This window comes from Leptonychotes weddellii, chromosome 1 (assembly GCF_054177405.1).
Source record: "Leptonychotes weddellii isolate Sample4059 chromosome 1, ASM5417740v2, whole genome shotgun sequence".
NCBI lineage: Eukaryota > Metazoa > Chordata > Mammalia > Carnivora > Phocidae > Leptonychotes > Leptonychotes weddellii.
Genome location: NC_138369.1, coordinates 22,612,653 through 22,632,769, shown reverse-complemented (window position 1 = coordinate 22,632,769; position 20,117 = coordinate 22,612,653). Strand labels below are relative to the sequence as shown.

The 20,117-nt window shown below is 35.4% G+C and overlaps 1 protein-coding gene across 2 annotated transcripts in view; it reads right to left on the bottom strand.

Moving 5' to 3' along the window:
- Positions 1–1,898: 1,898 nt before the first annotated feature.
- The window catches only part of LOC145721592 (protein CFAP20DC-like), a 69,014-nt gene continuing 50,795 nt past the window's right edge, over positions 1,899–20,117 (bottom strand). Inside the window, exon 5 of one of the 2 annotated variants that reach the window (XM_081820100.1) lies at positions 1,899–2,665. In XM_081820100.1, the coding sequence (XP_081676226.1) occupies positions 2,536–2,665 (130 nt within the window). In that variant the 3' untranslated portion in view covers positions 1,899–2,535. Of the gene's footprint in view, positions 2,666–11,021; positions 11,270–20,117 lie in introns of those variants that run through there. The other variant, XM_081820123.1, reaches the window with a different exon arrangement.

Genomic DNA, 20,117 nt, shown 5'->3' with positions numbered 1-20,117 from the left:
CAACCACACTCAGAAAAAAAGTTCTAGATATGTTATGACTGTTTTGCCTTTAAAATTTAGCATGAGCTCAAGTTACCTAAAATAATGACTGGTTTGCTTTCTTTGTACGAGGATTTTTTTAAAACTACATGTAACTATTCTCCATTGAGTTATCTGACTAGAAGGTGGGAAGTTGAGGTAGATGAGTTACAGAACACTGCCCCACAGGACCTATTACACTTTTTTAATTTTTTAATTTTTATTTTTTAGTTTAAGTAGTACATTTCTTATGTTATGAGATATCTGGTGCCACTGGCACATATTCATCTGACTCATTTATTAAATAGGAAATATGGCTCAGTCAAGTTCACTTTCTATCTCATCAAGGTTTACTTGTAAAAAAGATAATATTTTATTTTCAAATACTGTATTCCTACAAATGTCACTAGATGAAAGGCATACTACTCTGTGTCTGTGGATGATATCCATGTACAGAATAATCAGTTCAGATTTTAACAAAATATCCAGAACTTCAATTAGTTAACTGACAAAGGTGACTGAATTCACAAAAGCAAGGTAATGACAGATTTTATTTATTAACCACACACAGAATGGCGTATTGGTTTCGTATATGATTTAACTCTTTGAAACCACATTTTGTACTCTAAAAAATCTTAGATGAATAAGGAAATCAATACTTAAAACATAGAAGGGTGAATGCAATTTAATATTATTGTAAATGAATTATGTACCACTATTACAGACTCCTACTCTGACTATACATTTACCATTGTAGTGAGTTTTACACTGCCTTCTTATGTTTTTATGTTGTTAGAGTCCTTTTATTTCTACTCAAAGAACTCTCTCTAGCATTTATTGTAAGGCAGATATAGTGGTAATGAATTCCCTCAGCTTTTGTTTGTTTGGGAAAGTCTTTATCCCTCCTTTATTTCTGAAAGATAGCTTTGCCAGGTATAGTATTCTTTGTTGGTTTTTAATTTTTTTCCAATATTTGGAATATGCCATCACAATCTCTTCTGGCCTGAAAAGTTTCTATTGAGAAATCTGCCCATAGCTTTATGGGAGTTCCCTTGTAACTTTTAACCTCTCTTTTCTCTTGTTGCTTTTAAAATTCTTTCTTTGACTTCTGACGATTTAATCATAATATGTTTGTGTAGTCCTATTTGGTGTCCCTTGGGCCTCTTGGACCTGAATATCTATTTCTCTCCCCAGGTTTGGGGAGTTTTTAGCCATTATTGCTTTAAATATACTTTCTGTCCCTTTCTCTTTCTCTTCTGGAATTCTCATAATGTGAATATTGTTTATTTTCCTTGTGTCTCATAATTTCCATAGGCTTTCTTCACTCTTTGTCATTCCTTTTTCTTTTTTACTCCCAACAGGATAATTTCAATTTTCTTGTCTTCTAGGTCACTGATTCTTTTTTCTGCATGGTTCAATCTGCTTTTGAAGCTCTTCACTGAATTCTTCAGTTCAGTTACTGTATTTTTCTGTTTATTTTTGATGGTTTCCATTCCTTTGTCAAACATCTTGTGCTATTCATGGCTTGTCTTCCTAAGTTTATTTAGTTGTCTCGTTGTAAGTTCTTGTAGGTCACTAAACTTCTTTAAGAAGACTATTCTGAATTCTTTGTCTGACAAGTCACAGATCTGCATCTCCTTAGGATCAGTTATTAAAGCTTTATTAGTTTCCTTTGGTGGTGTCATATTTACCTGACTTTTCATGATCCTTCCTTACATTGGTGTCTGTGTATTTGAGGAAGTGGTTAAAGACTTCTTTTAAAATAAATGTATTTAAGCCCCCAAAGAGGCAAGCTGATTTAAAGTAAAGTATTAAGTACATATTAGAACAAGTTGTACAAAAACATGGTAAAATCATGAGAGTAGTACTGAAGTAATTAAAATTTGAGAAAGATTAGTCAGTCATATCAGGAACAAACTTCTTGGCCTGTAGCTTATTGCTTATCTACTCATACCTTATTGCTGCTTTAGGTCTTAGAGGTTACACAATAGGCCTAAAATCTCCCAACCTATACCTGACTGTTGTATTGTAGGATTGATGTTTCCTTAAGGCTATTAAAAAAAAATCTGGCAACAATGATTAATCACTCTTTTTTCTCCAAATACATACCAATTTCCAGCCTTCATGCTTCTGTTCATGTTGTTACTTCTGCTTGGAATGCTTGGCTTCCTATCTCTACCTGTTGAAATCTTACAGTCCTTCAAAGGCCGAACTAAATGTAGTCTTTTTCAAGCAGCCTTTCCTCATCCTGTAGTCAAATGGATTTCTTTCCCTTTCATAGTACTGGTAGACCTTCTCTCTCTACTGTGCTTCCCACCACAGTTTTAGTGATATTCTAGATGTTCAAATAATTATATTCTCCCACCTAGTAGATTTTAAGCTCTTTCATGGAAGAGAAAGGAAGAGTATGAATTTTATTCATTTTTATATGACCATGGTACTTAACAAAGTGCTTTATACACAGAGTAGGCCCATAATTAATATTTGCTGAATTGAATTTAATATTTTAAGCAACATTCATGTGACACTTACAATTTTGCGCTTGATCATGAAGAGTGGGATTTTTGCATGAAGAGGAGTTGAGGACAGTTCCTTATGGACCGTTGATAAATATAATCTTCTTTTAATGTTCCCTAAATCAGTAATTCTGAAAAAAGAAAGAAGAGAGAAAGATTCCCATCAATATAATATCTACTACTTTGGATAATCATCAAAATGATATAATTTATCACATAGGCCCTTTGTAATAGGGAGATCAAACACAGAATTTAAGAATTGCCTTTTTTCTCTCAAGAAGTAATAAAATTTCTTCCTTAAATTCAAAGTGCTCACAAGCCTGAATGTATAAATTCACTTAATATGCTAATTTATTTCAGTACTCTACACTAGATTTCTACAATCTTCTAGCCTACAAAAAAATTCAATTTGTATGAACTGAGAAACTGCTAGCCTTTAATAACCATGCTTGTTCTGGCCCCTTAAGCTTGTGTTATCTTGGGACATACTGTCACCTACTAAATAGGAAAACATTATGGGTTTCTTTCCCTAAAAATGCACCTGTCATTTTATATAGGCTCTTAGTCTGCTTAGAGACAGACATAAAACACTGACTGTCGGTTTCACTTCCTAAGCACATATCTTCAAACCAGAATTATAATACACAAGTTTATTGCTCACTATTCAGGTCAAGTCACAGTGATACCAAGGACACTGAATTTGAACATCTTTAATAGATTTAGACCATAGCCATGATCACAAAGATTAGGTTTGCTTCAAATTGATAGAGGCTCATTTTTATGTTCTGCTTCCTTTAGGTCTCACAGGTAACACAGCAGGCTTAAAATCTCCAAACCTGTCTCAGGCTGCTATATGGTAGAGTTGATGCTCATTAAAGACTGTCTTTTTATCAGAGAATAGTGATGTTTCTGCCATTTTTAGCACTTTATCTAGATGTACGAACTGCTAATTTTCTATAGTTGGTAATCCCCCAAGGTGACAACATTTCATTCAAATGAACTGTTACCAATATTTAACTATTTTAAAAGTCAACATAGCTTTTTCTATACCTCTTTCTTATCTCCCCTTCCTACTTTTCTATTCTCACTATTTCTTCCTTCTAAAATACATATTCTGTAGAAAAACTATTATTGAACAATGTTAAAATTAAGTACAGTAAAAATTAGACGAGATGATTTCAGAGTGTGTCCCAGGCCTAAAAATTCTACTCTACCTGCACTAAAAAATACCATAACTTCATGTATGTATGTATTTAAAAGATATTTATTTATTTGACAGAGAGATACACAGTAAGAGAGGGAACACAAGCAGGGGGAGCGGGAGAGGGAGAAGCACGCTTCCTGGAGAGCAGGGAGCCCGATGTGGGGCTCGATCCTAGGACCCCGGGATCATGACCTGAGCCGAAGGCAGACGCTTAACGACTGAGCCACCCAGGCGCCCCACCATAACTTCATTTAAAAAGCAATAAATCCTTTCAATCCAGAGTCAGAGGTAAGGGTAAGATGCAAAAGGGTTAAGTCCACCATAGTTTTATATTTAGATGTATAAGAAAATGTAGTATAATTTTTGCCCCAAGGCACTGTCTGCAAAGTGGGATGAGCACAAGTGGAGGTGGGGTGGTACACAATCCTCCGCTTTAGTACAGAGGAAAATGTTAGAACTATCTTTCATCCTGTCCTTTTAAAATGTTATTTTTTGTGCATGTTTCATTATATAGCAGTACAGCAACATATTACTGTTTTTGAAATAAATGAATGTACCTATGTGGTTAGTGTGCTCAAACATTTTACCAATAGGGTACAGGATCAAAGAAAGCATTGTCATGTTATTAGGTCTCTTGTGTAAGACACTCTGGTTAGGGAATAGAAGGAAAGACTATGTAGGGATTTTGGAAAGGGAAAAGGATGAAAAACTTCCCTTGCATTATACAAAAAGTTTGGTTGCATCAACCAAAAACTCATTTGAGACACTGTTTTATTAAAGGTTTGTTTTGCTTACAGAGATAAGACTATGTCATTTGTATTCGAATTGGTAATTCCAAACAGAGGAATGTTTGAGTAGACTACCACTTTATCAACATATAAAACGACAGGAACATTCATTCATTCATTCATTCACATATTCAACAAATACTCACTGAGCCAGGAAATATCCTGGGAATACACTAGGGAACATGATGGTGAAACAAACAAGGTAAAAATGGAGAAAGAGACAAAATAAATGCAAATTATCTTAAATCAATTAAGATGACAAAGAAAAGACTGAACTAGAAAATATCAAGAAATGACCTACTCTGGACAGTAAAGTCAGCAGGGTTAGGTAGGACCTGGTAGGTAAAAAAGGGACATGAAGTAGAAAGGGTAAGCAAGAGCCAAATCATGCAGAGTTTTTAGCCAAGGTTTATAAATTTATTGTTCACAAAAGGAAGCTATTAGAGAGTCAACATTCTACCTTGCATATGAATGGATATCTTTTAAAAACAAATAGTTACAGTCTCTTTTATTTCTTTTTTTTTAAGATTTTATTTATTTGACAGAGAGACACAGCGAGAGAGGGAACACAAGCAGGGGAGTGGGAGAGGGAGAAGCAGGCTTCCTGCCGAGCAGGGAGCCCAATGTGGAGCTTGATCCCAGGACCCCGGGATCATGACCTGAGCCAAAGGCAGATGCTTAATGACTGAGCCATCCAGGCGCCCCTCTTTTATTTCTTTACTGGGGTAAAATATGTATAACTGAAATGTGGATTTTAGAGTACAATCTCATTTGCTTTGATAAATGTATACACTGATGTAATCACCACTCCAAACAAAATATAGAACATTTCCATCACCCTAGAAAGTTCTTTTCTGGCCCCTTCTAGTCAATCCTCACTCCTAATATCTATTATCATGGGTAAGTTTTGTCTGTTCCTGAAATTCTTATAAATGAAATGGTGTAGCATATACTCTTGTGACTGGCTTCTTTCACTTAACACAACATTCTTGAGAGTCATCCATGTTGTGGCACGCACCAGTAGTTCCTTTCTTTAACTGAGTCTTGCATGGCTATACAATTTATCTATCCACTCTGTTGTTGATGGGCATTTGTTTCCAGTATTGGTTTCTCATAAATAAAACCTGTCTGAATATGCTCATAGAGTCTTCTTGTGGACAAGTATTTTCATTCTCTTGATAACTAGGAATGGGATTATATGGGTATAACTTTATAGAAATAATTCTCCAAAATGGTTGCAATGGTTCCATATTCTCACCAACTTTTGGTACTATCAGGCTTTAAGTTTTGTTTTGTTTTGTTTTTTGTTTTGGAGAAAGAGAGAGAGAGAAAGAGAGAGGAGCAAGCATGGAGGGGGAGGGGCAGAGGGAGAGGAAGAGAGAGAATCCCAAACAGAATCTGTGCTGAGTATGGAGCCCTATGCAGGGCTTGATCTCATGACCCTGAGACCATGACCTGAGCTGAAACTGAGTTTGATGCTTAATTGACTGAGCCACCCAGGCTCCCCGGTACTATCAGACTTTAATGTTAGCCAATTCTAGTTGGTATGAATGGATATCATTGCGATTTTATTTGCATTTGTCTTATGAATAATGACATTGACCACTTTTTTTTTTTTTTTTTTGGGCGCCTGAGTGGCTCAGTTGGTTAAGCAACTGCCTTCGGCTCAGGTCATGATCCCAGAGTCCCGGGATCGAGTCCCGCATCGGGCTCCCTGCTCGGCAGGGAGTCTGCTTCATCCTCTGACCCTATCCCCTCTCATGTACTCTCTCTCATTCTCGCTCTCTCAAATAAATAAATAAATCTTTAAAAAAAAATTATAAAAAAAAAAATCAATTGAATATATGAGTGTGTGGATCTATTTCTGGGCTTTCCATTGATCCATTTGTTTCATTTATCCATTCTTCCACCAATGTCAACTGCTTCAGTCATTGTGGATTTGTAGTATGTCTTGAAACTAGACAAACTCTTCAACTTGATTTTGTTCAGGTTTGTCTGGCCCTTATTTTCCATAGATTTTAGGATCCACTTATCATTTCCTATAAAAATGTTGTTGGGAGTTTTTGGATTGTGTTGAATCTACAGATCAATTTGGGGAGCACAATACTGAGTCACCCTATCCACTTACATGATATATCTTCTGCATTTATTTTTATTTTTTTATTTTTTTTTAAAGATTTTATTTATTTATTTGAGAGAGAGAGAATGAGAGACAGAGAGCACGAGAGGGAAGAGGGCAGAGGGAGAAGCAGACCCCCTGCTGAGCAGGGAGCCTGATGTGGGACTCGATCCCGGGACTCCAGGATCATGACCTGAGCCGAAGGCAGTCGCTTAACCAACTGAGCCACCCAGGCGCCCCCTTCTGCATTTATTTAGGCCTTGTTTAATTTCTTTCACAATGTTTTGTAGTTTTCATTTTAGAAATCTTGCACATCTTTTGTTAAGTTTATTCCTAAGTATTTTGTTTTTTGACATGATTGAAAACGAATTTTAAAAATTCACCAGCCAAATGCTACTAGTATATAGAAATTCCACTGATTTTTGTATATAATTCTTTCTGTGACCTTGTTTAATTCACACATTAGTTTTAGTAATTGTTTTGTAGATTCTTGAGGATTTTTTTTTTTAAAGATTTTTTATTTATTTATTTGAGACAGAGAGAATGAGAGAGACAGAGAGCACATGAGAGGGGGGAGGGTCAGAGGGAGAAGCAGGCTCCCTGCTGAGCAGGGAGCCCGATGCGGGACTCGATCCAGGGACTCCAGGATCATGACCTGAGCCGAAGGCAGTCGCTTAACCAACTGAGCCACCCAGGCGCCCGATTCTTGAGGATTTTATATATAAAATCATGTCTTCAGTGAATAAAGACTTTTACTTCTGCTTTTTGCAATCTTTATACCTTTTATTTCTTTTTCTTGCATTACTGCACTGGCTAGCACCTCCAGCATACAGTAAATTGAAGTGATAAGCACACAAAACCCTGCCTTGTTCCTGATCACAGGGGAAAAATATTCACTATGTTTCTATTAAGTGTGATGATATAGGTTTCCTTTATCAGATTTAATATGTTCTCTTCTATTTCTAGTTTTTTAAGTCTTTTTTTTCTTTTTTTTTAAGTTATGAAAGGGTGTGGAATTTTGTCAATGCCTTTTTTCTGCATCGATTCAGATTCTATTGTTCTTCTCCTTTATTCTGTCCATATTTTGAATTATACTGATTTTCAAATGTGAAATCAACCTTGTACTGTTGGTATAAATTTCAATTATGCTTGCATTTTGTTGAAGATTTTTACATCCATGTTCATGAGGGACATTGGTTTGTAATTTTCTCATAATATCTATGTCAGGTTTTGATAACAGAGTTAAGCTAATCCCACAAAATGATTTGGGAAGTGTTTCCTCCCTGTTGTCTGAAAATTTGTTTAAAATGGTGCTAGTTTAAATGTTAATAGAATTAATCTAAGTCTGAAGTTTTCTTTGTGGGAAGATTTTGGTTATACATTCAATTTAATAGGTTAGTAGGTATTCAGATTTCTAATTTTTGTTGTTTTAGTTTTGATAAACAATTGTGACTTTACTGCCATAAAGTTGTTCATATTATTCCCTTTATTAGCATTTTAACATCAGTAGGATCTGTAGTCCTATTCCTTCTCTCATTCCTGACATTGGTAACTTGTGATTTTTCTCTTTATATTAATCAATCTGCTTTGGTTTATTAAGTTTTATCTTTTTAAAGAAACAGCTCTTGGCTTTGTAAAATTTCTCTATTCTTTGTTTCAATTTTATTGATTATTGGTTCTATTTTTATTTCTTTCCTTTTAGTTACTTTGGGTTTAATTTGTTCTTCGCCCCCCGCCCCCCAGCTTCTTAGGATGGAAAGTTAGATACTTAATTTTAAACTTTTCTTTTTTCTCATACAAATATTTAAAACTTATAAGCTTTCCTCTAAGTGTTATGTTAGCTGCCTCCCACAAATTCTGGTATGTTGTATTAAAATTTTCATTCAGTTTGAAATATTTTCTAATTCCCCATTATGATTTCTTCTTTGAATCTTGGACTACTTAGATGTGTGCTATTTAATTTCCAAACAGTACAGTCTTTTCTATATATTGCATTGCTATTAATTTTTAATTTCATCCCATTGTGGTCAGAGAACATACTTTATAAAGTTTCCTTTCTAAAAAAATGTAATAAGACATTGTATGATTCAGCATATGACTGGTGAATGGTCTACATGCACTTGCATTTTATTATTTTAAAACTTAAAAAAATTAAAAACTACTTTCCCCAAGTCTACTCCATACTGACCTATCATCTATTTATCTTTAGGGTATTCTTTCATTTTTTCTGGGCAGTTCTGGCACCTAGATCAGAATTTTCTTCTGCTACCATTCTGGGTAACTTTATCTACCCAGAGAGCAAAATTAAATTAAAACTAAACCTATTCCACTATGATAGCCAACATATCTATTCCAACTTCAAGATCTCCTATTCAAATTTTCTTCCTGATATCATTAATTCATTTAACTAGCATTCAGTCAATGCTTTAGTGGCACAACACAAGGTACTAGAGTTATGGAAGTAGCTGATACGTAGAAATCATACTTCAGTGTGGGAGGAAAAAATAACCAGTCTTCAGTAGCTGTTTTTAGCACATTTCATAGACATTATCTTATTAAGTTTCACAAAAATCCTTCATTGAAGGCAGTGTATTCATTCTCTATTTTGTAGATGGGGAAACTAGACTCCAGAAACTAAGGAAGCTACTAGTCTATGGAAATACAGCTAGTAAGTAGCAGAGTGTTAAAACTTGTCTCTTTAAAATCCACTGCCATTTCAGTGATATGACTGTATGGTCACTACCATAACAGGCTGAAGTTCTTTAATTCGTTTATGCCAAATGGCCACTATTTGCCACATGCTGTGCTAGCAGTGACAAGAGTGCCTTGGTGTCCATCCTCACAGAACCACAGTGAAACACTTTCAATACAATACTTGTTCATCTGATGAAAATCATGTACCCTTTCTCTTCTCCCCTTCTCACTCTTTTAAAACCATTTCCCACTCAATTCTGGATTCCAGTCTGGATCCAATTACCCAATAGGTCACAAACATGTGTCTTACAACCATGACCCATATAAAGCCTCCTGAAAGGATGATCCAAAGCTAGCAAGATGAGTGTACTCTACTAGAATGTGGCAATTTATCTAAAGAAAAAAGATCTATCAAGCATCAGAAGGTTTTTTTTTTTTTTTGTCATATAATCAGAACAAGTGACTTATGCTTCAGTACTAGATGTATGCATTCCCCAAAGGAAAGGTAGTAATATTATTATTAAATATTAATTACTTATTGAACATTTTCTATATGCCAACACTGTATTAAGTATTCTATATGCATTACTTCACTTAATGCTCCCATAAACCTTACAAGATGCCTACTATTATTATCTCTACTTAACAGATGAGGAAACTGAAGCTTTAGTTCCCAAAGTTACACATCTAGCAGAATCCAGATTTAAACTCAGATCTAAATGATCCTAGTACCTACATTCTTAACCACATGCTGACTTTCTTTTGGGTAGATAGTGACTAAACACAACCATAGTAGAATAATTTTTGCTCCTATTTAACAAAATATTTAATATCTGGTAGCTAAGACTCCTATCTTTCACTGTGTTTGGATGGACAGAGCCCATGTTTGTCTTCATGTGTTTCCATTGGCAAAATCTTCCTTTAAAAATTTGTAAAAAACAAACAAACAAAAAAAAACCTCTCTGATCCAGGAACTATTATCTTACAATTATAAGCTCATAGGCTAATCTTGCTTTCTTTATTTCTATGTTCTTTAAGGTCACTTTACTGTCCCACCATAGGCCTCATATAGTTACAATCCTCTCAGTTATTAAAGATCACTTCACTTTCCCACCATAGGCCTCATAATCCTCTGTTATTAGTGAGGACCTCCGTGAATCACTGATTGTTCCCTGTTTTGAACATTTGGGCTTCACTATTCCAATTAGCTGTCAGATCCTGTCACAGTCACCCTCCCTTCTAGTAGTTTCATGTCTGTTTCTTCTTTGGTTTTCTATAGCCACAATGCTTAGTCATCTGTTGGTTTGAATACACTAGTCTCTCTGCCTCCACATTTGGACTCTGCCTCCACACATGGACTCTCAGTCCATTCTTCATGTGGACCAGCCATGGGGACTGAATATCTTCCCTTGGCTCCAATTTCTTTGGCATTCTATAGCCTAAGGAATAAAGCCCAAGGTTCCTTATCTTGTTATTCAAGGACCTCCAAAATCTGACTCTTGGTCACTACTCCATTATCACTTTTCACCACATTCCTCAATGTACCCTCTGCTTTTGTCAGACTTCATATAATAAGGAGTGCAAGACTGAAACCAGGGGGTTGCAGAGACACCAGGTGAGAACATCAGCAAGGAGTGAAATTGCAGAATAAGGCCAGGTTAACATGAGATATCAAGAAGAGCTCGATGGGGCAGATATTAAGGCTATACTTAAGAGAAAAGGATGAAAAACGGAAGAGCAACATCTAAATCCCTACCATATGCCAGAATCTCCACTCAATTTCACCAATGTTATCTCATTTATTCCTCCCAACAATTTTTTTGAAATAGAAATTAATAATCACATCTTACCAATGTAGTGAGAGGCTCAGAGACATTAAGCCATTTGTTCATGGTCTCAGAGCTAGTATGTGGCAGAGCCAGTAATCTATCTAAAAAGATAAAGCAAGAGGACTAAAGGTACATTATTTACAAGTCTATCTGACAATTCCAAAGGATGGCAGTGTATGGCTTAGTGTTTTTGAAGGGTTTCATGCTTACTAGGAAGGAAGAAGTGAGTAACTGGCCTACAATCCATTCAACCCCTTTACTAAAGGGCATTCATTCCAGGAGAAAAGTAACCAGCCAAAGCTCCTTGTAAACATGACTAACCTCTGACAAATACATCAGTGGTGTTTATTAGAGGGAAAGTCCTTAATAAATGGGTTTTTTGTTTTGTTTTGTTTTTGCAGGATGCACCCAATCTCTCTAAGATTGCTTACGGTTAACAAACTTGGAATCCATGCACTTATGGGGCATGGTTCCTTGGAAAATGTCACATAAGCTAAAAGTGTAAGAGCTTCCTTTGCGTGAACAATAGTCTCAGGTGTTGTTCTCTCAAATATTGCTTAGAGAAGTCTCTGTTAAATCTGGGCCAAAGTGCATTTAGAAAGAACTAGAGAGCTGCAATGGTTGTTCCAGATCTCTTTCTGCTTCATGTGAACATTAGTACTGGCTAAGATCTCTGATTCTTGTGAGTCTGTTTGACAATCAAAGCCTTTGCACAATCTCATACACCTGGCTGTGCTGTGCAGCTTCTTTAGGAAGCACATCTTCAAAAGCAGAGGCTGAGAAAAGGACACAGGTACAAGTGTTTTATTGGACAAGAGATTCCATAATGCAGGAATGAAGAAGAGGGAGAGTAAGACAACAAAAGAGGAAAAGCTAAGATAAGAATGCACTGTCAACAACACTGCTGTAGACTACAGGGGCTCCATTCCACCAGAACATCCATGGAGACATGTACAGAATGCCTCCAGAATTGTCCACTTGAGAAGTAGGAGGTGGGAGCCTCTATCCACTAACTTCTAACCCCCAGTGGTTAAGGGTTCCCTCAGGGGGCCTTACCACGCTAGTATTTCCAAGCTATGCCTGTCTGTGGGTAGAGTAGTAGGCTCCCACAGCATCTAAGAAGGTCCTGGATGGCACTTGATATGGGATGCTATCCAAGCAATCTTGCTCCAAACCACCGACTGCAGTCGCAGCTTATATCAGAGGTGGACCCAGAGGATGTGACATGGAACACTGGAGTGGGCTGCCACAATGACAATACCAGCATGTTTGCTACTTAAACATACTCCATCCTTTTGTATTTCCATGCCTTTGCTTATACATTTCCCTTGGAAAGTCCCTTCTCTCATTCGGCCAACTGAAATTATATTCGGCCATCACAGTTTGGGTTGAAATGCTACCTCTTCCTGGAAAACACCTCAGATCTCCAAATTAAAAATAATTACATCTTTTTTTTTTTTTTTTTTTACTTACCACAGCATGTTTTTCAACCTCTATTACTGAATTTCTTTCATTCCCCTTTGGTGTTCTAGGTCAGTAACTATAGCCCACTTTATAGGCCATAATCTGATGCAAATCTTTTCCTTTGTTTTCATGGGTGACTAACATGTGGTCCTATATATTTCAGCTTTACCACTTGCTAGTAACATTCTAATTGAGTTTAAAAACGTTACTAGAATTTGGTATTCCAAAGCCCATTTTAGAGTTTCAAGAAGTCTCTCATTCTAAATTCCACAAAGAAATCTAACTGCCCTGAAATGTTTGGTAATTTGTAGAAGTTCCCAGTATGTACATGCACAAACACAAGAGATGGATTTCTGCAGTTTGGGGGAAGGATAATTTATTACAAATTCATCATCAGTGTTGTCTTGAGTTGACTGTAGTTTTTGAGTACTACTACTTTTTTTTTAGTGATTGTTACTATTTTAAAGATTTTTATTTATTTTAGAGAAAGAGAGAGAGAGAGCATGAGCAGAGGCAGAGGAAGAGAGAGAATCTCAAGCAGACTCCACACTGAGTGCAGAGCCTGACACAGGGCTCAATCTCATGACCCCAAGATCATGTCCTGAGCCGAAATCAAGAGTTGGATGCTTAACTGACTGAGCCACCCAGGTGCCCCAAATTGTATTTTAGGCTAATCATTATCAACAAGTGTGGAAATAAGCTGTAATGGTTAAGAGCAAGAATTTTAAAGCCATATTTTCTGTGTTCAAATTCTGGCTTCACCATTTCTTAGTTATGTGACACTGGGCATCTTAACCTTTTGTACCTCAATTTCTTTATTAATAAAATGTAGAAAATAATAGTACTCATAGGATTGTTGTGAGGACTGCATACATAAGTGAATATAAGAAAAATGCTTAGAACAATGCCAGGCATACAGAAAACTACCTAAGTACTAACCATTATCTTGGGTGGCTGTGTATTTTTAGCCTTTAATTTTCTACTAACTAAAATATTTATTAAGAAAGGTAGCGCCCCACCCCCCAGGGCTGTAAGGCCTGATAAGAACCACACAATGGGTACATGGCCTGACTTTGCCCTTGTGGAGGTCAGGTTTTGGTCTACACAAGATAGTTCTCAGTTAAATCTAACCATCATGGCTCTGATCTCTGGAAGAATTTCTAAATGCTCATGTGCCCAGTTTAGGACAGAGGTATTAAGACTAAGCCACTCATATGGTGATGAGAACTTATTCTACTGTCTTTGCAAAAATAAATATGCAAACCTTCCCTATCTCATAATCAAGAATAGTTGGTTTTGGAGGGAAAACAAAATCATGTGTTAAGCTTAAATGGTTCTGAAAGCAAGCTGAATTGCTACTTAAAAAAAATTAAAATTAGTCATTCATGAGAGATAGAGAATATAAATGCCTATGTGTGCCTACTTAAAAGCTTCATTATGCTCATGTGCTCATGTGCTTTTTTGGGGACAATTTAGTTGCTGTAAGGAAGGCTGCTTGTAAAACAGCTCTTCAGTTGTAATACAGGCTTGATTTTCACCATCTAAAACCTCCTGTGACCTAACAAAGCAGAAAAAGACAAACAACACTGGCATTGCTTCTCTTAAATTTAGATACTTTTTTATTAAAAAAACCATATATGAGTTAATACATTTTTTATATCTGTAAGTGAGCATTCATAGCTAAGGGTCAGCAATGTGATAGAAAAAGTAATGAGATCATGTTGAGAAAAAAATGGGGTAGTCAACAGGAAAATCAACCTCATTTATTATAATTCTAGTGATCAGCAGGTGTGTAACTCTCTCAGCTATGGTCATTAATGACATTTATTCCAAATTTAACATCTACATTTGCAAACCATTTGAAAGTAAAATTACTTTCCAATTCAATTTCCAATTTGCTTTTATATCTTCATCTTTGATTGACAATTTTTTTTTTAACAATAGCAACCTCAGCGAGTAGTTGAGTAAATGGTAGCAACCATCCAATAGTGTAGATAAACTTGTCTATTTAGATTACCTATTCACTTTTCTTCCGTATGTACAATCATTTACAACCACGGAATATTCACTTCAGGTTAGAATGAACTTGCAAAACTGATGTCAGGCTTCTGATGATTAGATTCATTTATTAGAATTATTTGTTCTTAAAGCCAAAATGATATTCATTTTTCTTATCATGACCTAAAAATGACTGAATTTGAATGCACACCTTCAGTGATGCTACCAAATAACTCCAAGTATAAATTACAAGAAAAGAGTGAGTTTGCAAAATAGTATATTTAAATGTGTGCAGTGATGTTTGGGTATATAGTTAATATGGCTGTGCACTGAAATTTAAAGTCATACAGAAGATGGCGCCATGCAGAAGGCCTCCCTTATGTATTCACTCCTATGCTTCATAATCACCACAGGGAATTTTATTCCATCAATTTTTCCTGGGTCCCTTCTGCTGAAGTTTAAATTCATTGAGGATTCTTTTGTCCTTTATAGAAAAATTCAGAATTCTGAACTTAAGATGCTTTCATATACTTATTAAAACACAAGGTAGACCTCTTTTTATAATTAGCATTCATTACAATGCACATTTCACATGTATTGCTTTACATCAATAACTGGTGCTCTTTGAATCTTTCTCTGAATGTCATTTGATCCCCTTTTTAAAAACAGCTGTATTGAGGTACAATTTATGTGCCATAAAATTCACCAAGTTTAGTGTACATTTTTAGTATTTTAAAGAGTTATGCAACCATCACCAGAATTTGGTTGTCAAACATTCCCATCATCCAAATAGATCCCACATACCTGTCTGCAGTCAATCCCCACTCTCATCCCCATCCCCAGGCTACCATGAATCTGGTTTGGGTCTGGAAACATTTGCCTTCTCCAGATATTTCATATAAATGGAATATAAAATATAAATTTTGCATGTGACGTTTTTTATTGAGCACAATGTTTTTGACATTCATCCATATTGTAGCCTGTATCATTACTTTTTAATTGCAGAACAGTATTGTAATATATGGATATAGCACATTTTGCTTATCCATTCACCAATGGAGTTGATGGAATTGTAGTTTGTCTCCAGGTTTGGCCAATCTAAATAATGGTACTAAGAATATTCATGTTGAGCTCTGTGTGTGATCATATTTTCATGTTTCTTAGGCATATACCCAGGAAGACAGCCATTGTGGTGGGTATGAGGTAGTATCTTATTTTGGTTTTATTTTTTTAAAAATTTTTTCTTAAGTTGTTAAATTCCAGTTAGTTTACGGATAATGTAATATTAGTTTCAGGTGTACAACACAGTGATTCAACACTTCCATAGAACACTTGGTGCTCATCAGAACAAGTGCACTCCTTAATCCTTATCACCTATTAACCCATCCCCCAATGCACCTTCCCCCTGGTAACCATCAGTTCTCTACAGTTAAGAAAAAGTTAAAATACCCTAAGATCCAGCAATTGCACCACCAGGTATTTACCCAAAGAATACAAAAATACTAACTCAAAGGGATACATGCACCCTGATGTTTATAGCAGCATTATCTGTAATATCCAAATTATGGAAACAGTCATTATGGTTTTAATTTACACTTCCTTAATGAGAATATTATCATGTGCTTTTTAGCCATTTATCTATCTGCTTTTATGAAATGCCTATTCAAATCTTTTACCAAGTTTTAAATTAGGTGAGATGTTTCTTTTATTAACAAACAGTGAGAGTTCTTTTAATATTCTGGATACAAGAACTTTACCATATATACAATTTGCAAATACTTTCACCAGTCTGAGGCTTGTCTTCATTTACTTAATGGTGCCTTTTGAATGCAAAACTCTTAAATTTTTATGAAGTCCAATTTACTATTTTTTCTTTTATTATTTGTGTTCTGGTGTCATATCTACAAATGCTTTGCCTAACCCAGGGTCATGAAGATTTCCTACTGTTTTCTTCCAGAAGTTTTATGCTTTTAACTCTTACATTTAGGTCTACAATCCATTTTGAGCTAATTTTTGTATATGGTGTGAGGTAAGGTTCTAAATTAATTTTTTTGCACGTGGATATCCAAATGTCCCAGCATCATCTGCTGAAAAGACTATTCTTTTACCCAACTGAAGTGCCTTAGCAATTTTGTAAACAAATCAACTGACCATAAATGTAAGGTTTTATTTCTGTATGCTGCTTCACTGATCTGTCTTCTTCATGCCAGTACCATACTGCCTTGATCACTAGCCTTACAGTAAATTTTGAAATCAGTAAGTTTAAGTCCTCGACCTTTGTTCTTTCACACAACTGTTCTACTATTCACCTTTGAAGTTCCATATACATTTTAGGATCAGTTCATCAATTTCTACAAAAAAGCCCACAAAAAAAACCAAACAAGCCCAAAATAAAAAAAAATCACCTGCTGGTGAAGCTTAGATAAATTTGGGGAGAACTCTCAACATAACAATATTTAATCTCCCAACAGAATGGCTCTTTATTTATTTATACCTTTAATTTCTGTCAGCAGTATTTAAAAATTTTCAGAATACAAATCTTACACTAATTCCTAAGCATTTTATTCTTTTTGATGATACTGTGAGTGGAACTGTTTCCTTAATTTCATTTTCAGATTACTCTATCTAGTAAATAGAGATGCAACTGATTTTTGTATATTGATTTTAATATTCTTCAAACTTGTGGAACTCAATTTCTTTTCTACAGACATTTATGCTGTTTGCAAATAAGCAGTTTTGCTTTTTTCCTTTTCAATATGGATGCCTTATACTATTTATTTCTTTTTCTTGCCTTATTGCATTGACTAGAATCTCCAATACAGTGATGAACAGAAATGGTGAGAGAAGACAGCTTTGCCTTGTTTCTGATCCCTAGGGGGAAAGCATTCAGTCTATCACCATTAAGTATGATAAGCTATATGTTTTCATAGATGTCCTTTATCAGACTGAAGAAATTCCCTTCTTCTCTTAGTTTGTGGTGAGTTTTTTTTTTTATTAACTCAAAATGGATCAAAGACTTAGATATAAAAGCTAAACCCATAGATCTCTTAGAAGAAAACATAGGTGAAAATCTTCATGCCCTTCAATCAACTAATGGTTTCTTAGATATGATGTTTAAAGCACAAGCAACAGAAGAAAAAATAGATAAACTACATTTTTAAAAATTAGAAACTTTTGTCCTTTAAAGGACACTATCAAGAAAGTAAGAAGAGCAATGGAATGGGGGAAAATTTTTACAAATCATATATCTAGTAAGAGTCTAGTGTCCAAAATGTATAAAGAATTCATACAATTCAACAATAAAAAGAAATAATTCCATTTAAAAATTAGCAAAGAATTTGAATAGATATTTCTCCAAAGAAGATATATAAATCGCCAGTAAGTAGATGAAAATATGCTCAACATTATTAGCCAATAGGGAAATGAAAACTAAAACCATGAGATACCATTTCATACCCATAGGATGGGTATAATAAAAAAGACAAACAATAAATGTTTCTGAGGATGTGGGGAAATTGGAGCCCACATACACTGCTGGTGGGGGTATGAAGTGGTACAGCCACTTTGAAAACAGTTTGGCAGTTCCTTAAAAGTTAAATGTAGAGTTCCATATGACCCAGCAATTTCACTCCTATGTATATAACCACGAGGATTGAAAACATATGTCCACACAAAAATTTGTAGATGAAGGGTCACAGCAGCATTATTAATAATAGCCAAAAAGTAGAAACAACTCAAATGTCCATCAACTGATAAGTGAATAAACAAAATACAGTAGATCCATACAATGGATTATTATTCAGGCATAAAAAGGACTAAAGGCATGCTACAACATAGACAAATGTTGGAAACATTATGTTAAGTGAAAGAAGCTAAATGCAAAAGACTATTCCATTTATATGAAATGTTCAAAATAAGCAAATCCCTAGAGATGGAAAGAAAGGGCTAGGGGTAGCAGGGAGTAACTGCTAATGAATACAGGTACTTTGGGAGTGATGAAGCATTCTAAAATTACACAGTGTTGATGGTTGCACAACTCTGTGAAATATACTAAAAACCACTGAATAATACACCCTGAAGGGAGAATTTTATGGTATGTGAATTATATCTCCACAAAAAAAAGCTGTTAGTACTTCAATCACTAACTGGTGATGGGGCTTTGGGTAAGTGGAAATATAGCAGAAAGGTATAGAAAAGAGTAAGCATCACCCTTCTTGGTGATGCTCTTGTGCTCCTGGAAAACATTCATTCAATGCTCCATAGTCATTGTTGTGAGTTAAACTGTGTCCCCCAGAAGGATATGTTCAAGCCTTAATCCCTGGTACCTGTGAATGCAACCTTATTTGGAAATGGGGTCTTTGCAGATATAATCAAATTAAAATAAAGTCATGCTACGTTAGAGTGAGCTGTAATCCAATGACTGGCATCCTTATAAGAAGAGGGAAATTGGGACTAAGAGAGAGGGTGCCATGTGACAAGAAAGGCAGAAATTAGAATGATGCATCTATAAGCCAAGAAATGCCAAAGATTGCTGGCAACTCTCAGAAAAGGTAGCAGAGAAGGTCATAGTACAGATTCTCATTCAGTGCTTTTGGAAGGAACTAACCCACTGGTAACTTGATTTGGGACTTTTAACTTCCAGAACTGTGAGACAATACATTTATGTTGTTTTAATCCATCCAGTTTGTGGTGATTTGTTATGGCAGCCCTAGGAAACTACTACACTAACTTTATTACTAAAGATAAAGGGTTCCAGGGAGTAGAGTCAACCTCTTGGAGTCTCAATTCCTTCCTCATTGGGGATAATAACATCTGTCCATTCATTGTACTGAGAAAATGACCATGAAAACACTTCAGAAACTGTGAAGTACTTTATAAATACAGGATATTACTCCTCCAGGTGTATGCATTTAATTGATTTGTCAGCTCTAATTTATTGGGTTTTCTCTTTTCTTCAAGATCATCTGTTTTCAAGCAACATTCACCTTCCTTAGAAAAGCTACGGCCTGGGTACTAGAGTTCTCTAACATAAAAGTGAGAAGTCAAATTATGGAACTCATACCACCCATTCTCCTAACGCCCCCAAAATATACCTTGCCATAAATTGTCAATGAACTCACTTGTATTTTAGGATATACAACACCAATGCACTGTAGCCTTTTGTTTATACATAAGGTTAGGGTATTGTTCCATAATTGACTATTCTGTTGAACTGAATGGTATCAGCATAAATGATCACTTTTTGAAGACCACTATAAAGAAGATATTTGGCACTAAAGTACATTTTTCACAAATTGCAAATCAGTTAGATGCTCAATTATCAATATAAAATACTACACAAACTGATTATTGGGGATTACTGATTATTTAGTCTTAAAAAAACTTTTTTTTTGTTTTTGTTTTTTGTTTTTGTTATCGTTGTTTAAAAATTTTGCTGTAAGTTACCTTCAGTGGAAATTTGACAGTATCCAACAGGGGGGGAAATTT